Genomic DNA, 3,034 nt, shown 5'->3' with positions numbered 1-3,034 from the left:
GTGACTTAAATAACCACTTAATATTTTTACATCTCATAATTTTTAAAATATTAAAAATTATCAATAATGAGTTTGAATTTTTTTAAAGAAAATTAAGAAAAAATAATTTGAAAATCATGAGCTTTTAAGTGCAACCTAGAGCTTTGGTGATGTTATGATCATTTTTGGGATTTTGTGGATAACTGTTATTAATTTTGTTCAATTAAACTTTAAAACCGTTACCGTGAATAATATTTCTAGGACCACAACAAAAAATATCACAGTTTCCCCAAATTTTCAAGAATTTTTTTTTTGTTGAACTATGATGTTAAAATGTTTAATTTATTAATTTAATTCACTTCTTTAATATATATGTATATATATATATATATATATATATATATATATATATATATATATATGATAAAATTGTTCTTGGGCATCCAGTAATTAAAAACAGTTTTATTGAAAGATAATGTTTTTATTAAGAAAACGTATGTTTCAGATCTTGATATTTTAGGGTTACAATTTAAAACAATAAAAAATATATAATTACAGAAAAATATAAATGAAAACATGTAAAAAAGCATAAATCTAATCAATTTAATAAATTTGTTTTATAACTAATATATATATATATATATATATATATATATATATATATACATATATATTATATTATGTTATAATTTTTTATAATAACTTGTTCCATAACTAATATCGTTTCATAGTTAATATTTATATATTTTCTTAATAAATTTCTCTTCATCGCATATTTTTTCATTTTTACAATGTCTATCATGGTTTTTATTTTGTTTCTATATTTCATTTTTATTCACATATATGGAAACAAACTGTAATCAACGGTGTTAAACATATATGTTTAACCATTGATTACAGTTTGTTTCCACATGCTATATTTTTTCTATGTTTCTACTGCGCATGATCGCCGAGGAAATCTGCGTATGAAGCCACTAAAAAACTCTATCCCAGTCTTTCATCCAATGACGATACAGTTCCACAATTTTCCGCAAACACGTACACACACATTTTACTTGTTACACAAACTCCAAGCTGACATGTTTTGTTTGGAATAAGCTTTTTTATAATAAAAAATATTATTTATTTTTATTTCTATTTTAATTTTACAATTATTTAAAATTTACCTTAACTCGACTTTTATCAATTTGTGTTTCATAATTTTTTCGTGTAATTTCCGTGCGTTTTTGTGTTTTTTTTTCGATTTATTTGTATGGTGAGTTCTTTACATTTATTTATTCTATGCTTGTTTTTCATTTTTATATACTTTCACAATATATATTAGTTATACAACAAATTTATTAAATAGATTAGATTTATGCTTTTTTACATGTTTTTATTTATATTTTTCTGTAATTATGTATTTTTTATTGTTTTAAATTGTAACCCTGAAATATTTAATCGTAGCACTAAATATGGGTCAAATCAAGACCCGAAACGTATGTTTTTTAATAAAGCATTTTCTTTCAATAAAACTGTTTTTAATTACTGGATGGTTGCCCAAGAACAATTTGATCATATTATTTCATCATCTGAAGAAAAACCTCTCGCAATAGTTAAGTCCTGGATTTTTTCAATATATCGATTGTTTCTTTTCCGAACAGTAAATCCAATAATAAAAAACAATTTGTTTTTTGAAGATGTTTAATAACGACGTTTCGGAATTAGATACGTTCCATCATCAGGTTTATTCTGTCAAAGATAATGTTTTTTAAAACTATTGATTAACATTAATTAATGATGGTCATTACAGATTATTATAGATATACATTATACATTACAGATATATATATATATATATATATATATAATATATATATATATATGCGTGTGTGTATGTTACATTTATAATAAAAGAATATTTTCAAATCAATGATTTTTATTTATTTAGAAAGTAATATTCTATTGGAATTCTTTTAGATATACAATTACAAGACTAAAACAAATAACTTGTCAAATTGTCCAATCGTATGTGTCATGTATAAATAAATTTCATGGATTATATTTAAACTTTACTATGTTTTCTTAGTGTTATGGTGTTTAATTCCTTAACAATTTCAAATAAATTGCCAACTTCAGTGCAATTTCTGACACATTACGATTGAACAATTTGGAGCTTATGCAAAAGTCTTGCAATTCATATCATTGCCTAAAAGTTCAATAAATGGAGCAAATTGATACCAATACTGCATGCCAAGTCGCAGAGGCTTTCGTAAAGGTTTACTATGAGACCATGGATAAAAGACGTCATGGAATGGCAGATCTGTATCTGGATACAGGTATTTTAGTTTGGAACGGGAACTCATCATCTGGAAAAGAAGCTATTCAGAAATATCTCTCGGACCTGCCCCCATCAGAACACCTAACTTTAACACTGGATGCTCAACCAGTAACTGGTGAAGAAGTTGGATCACAACCTACGGTTTTAATAACCGTCAGTGGCAGAGTCAAATATAATCCAGAATCTACTAAAGTGACGCGAATACCGTTCTTTCAGAATTTTCTCCTAACATGCCAAGCTGGCATTTGGTATATTGTTAGTGATACTGTTAGGCATCAACGCTGATGAAAATGTAATAACTTTGTAATTTTCATTTTCATATCTTGATGATGTATGTTTTAATTCCGAAGTGAATGAATTCGGATAGGAATATAATTTTTTAAATAAATAAAAAAATCTATTAAAATAGAAATATCTGTTTTATTATTAAGCTAATAACTTAATATATAATAGGAAAAACTCGAACAAAATTGCCAGAAAGAACGCATGAACAAGTATCATAAGGAACCGCTATGATTAGTGATTATACACCGGCTTATTATTTTTGAAGGAATTGCCTGATCTTAGTGTTGTCCGAATAGGAAATTAAAATATTTGCAGGTTTGCAACCTAATGAAGAAACAACGCAAACAACGACCGTTGACAAAAATATAAATTAAAAAAAATATGGAAAAGCAGTTATTTCTCTAACGAAGCTTAGCCTCGGTTTGACAAAAATATGAATGTGAATTTGTA

The 3,034-nt window shown here is 25.7% G+C and overlaps 1 protein-coding gene across 1 annotated transcript; it reads left to right on the top strand.

Moving 5' to 3' along the window:
- Nucleotides 1–2,251: 2,251 nt before the first annotated feature.
- LOC113376125 (NTF2-related export protein 2-like) lies at nucleotides 2,252–2,584 on the top strand. The gene has a single exon (XM_026616050.1). It carries the CDS (start codon nucleotides 2,252–2,254, stop codon nucleotides 2,582–2,584), a length of 333 nt encoding a protein of 110 aa, XP_026471835.1.
- Nucleotides 2,585–3,034: the final 450 nt, after the last annotated feature.

The sequence above is a fragment of the Ctenocephalides felis genome, unplaced genomic scaffold (genome assembly GCF_003426905.1).
Source record: "Ctenocephalides felis isolate EL2017-DRISC unplaced genomic scaffold, ASM342690v1 CF-g0.4_SCAFFOLD_01886, whole genome shotgun sequence".
Classification (NCBI taxonomy): Eukaryota; Metazoa; Arthropoda; class Insecta; order Siphonaptera; family Pulicidae; genus Ctenocephalides; species Ctenocephalides felis.
Note: the sequence above shows the minus strand (reverse complement) of the source record. Positions and strands in the feature narration are given on the sequence as shown.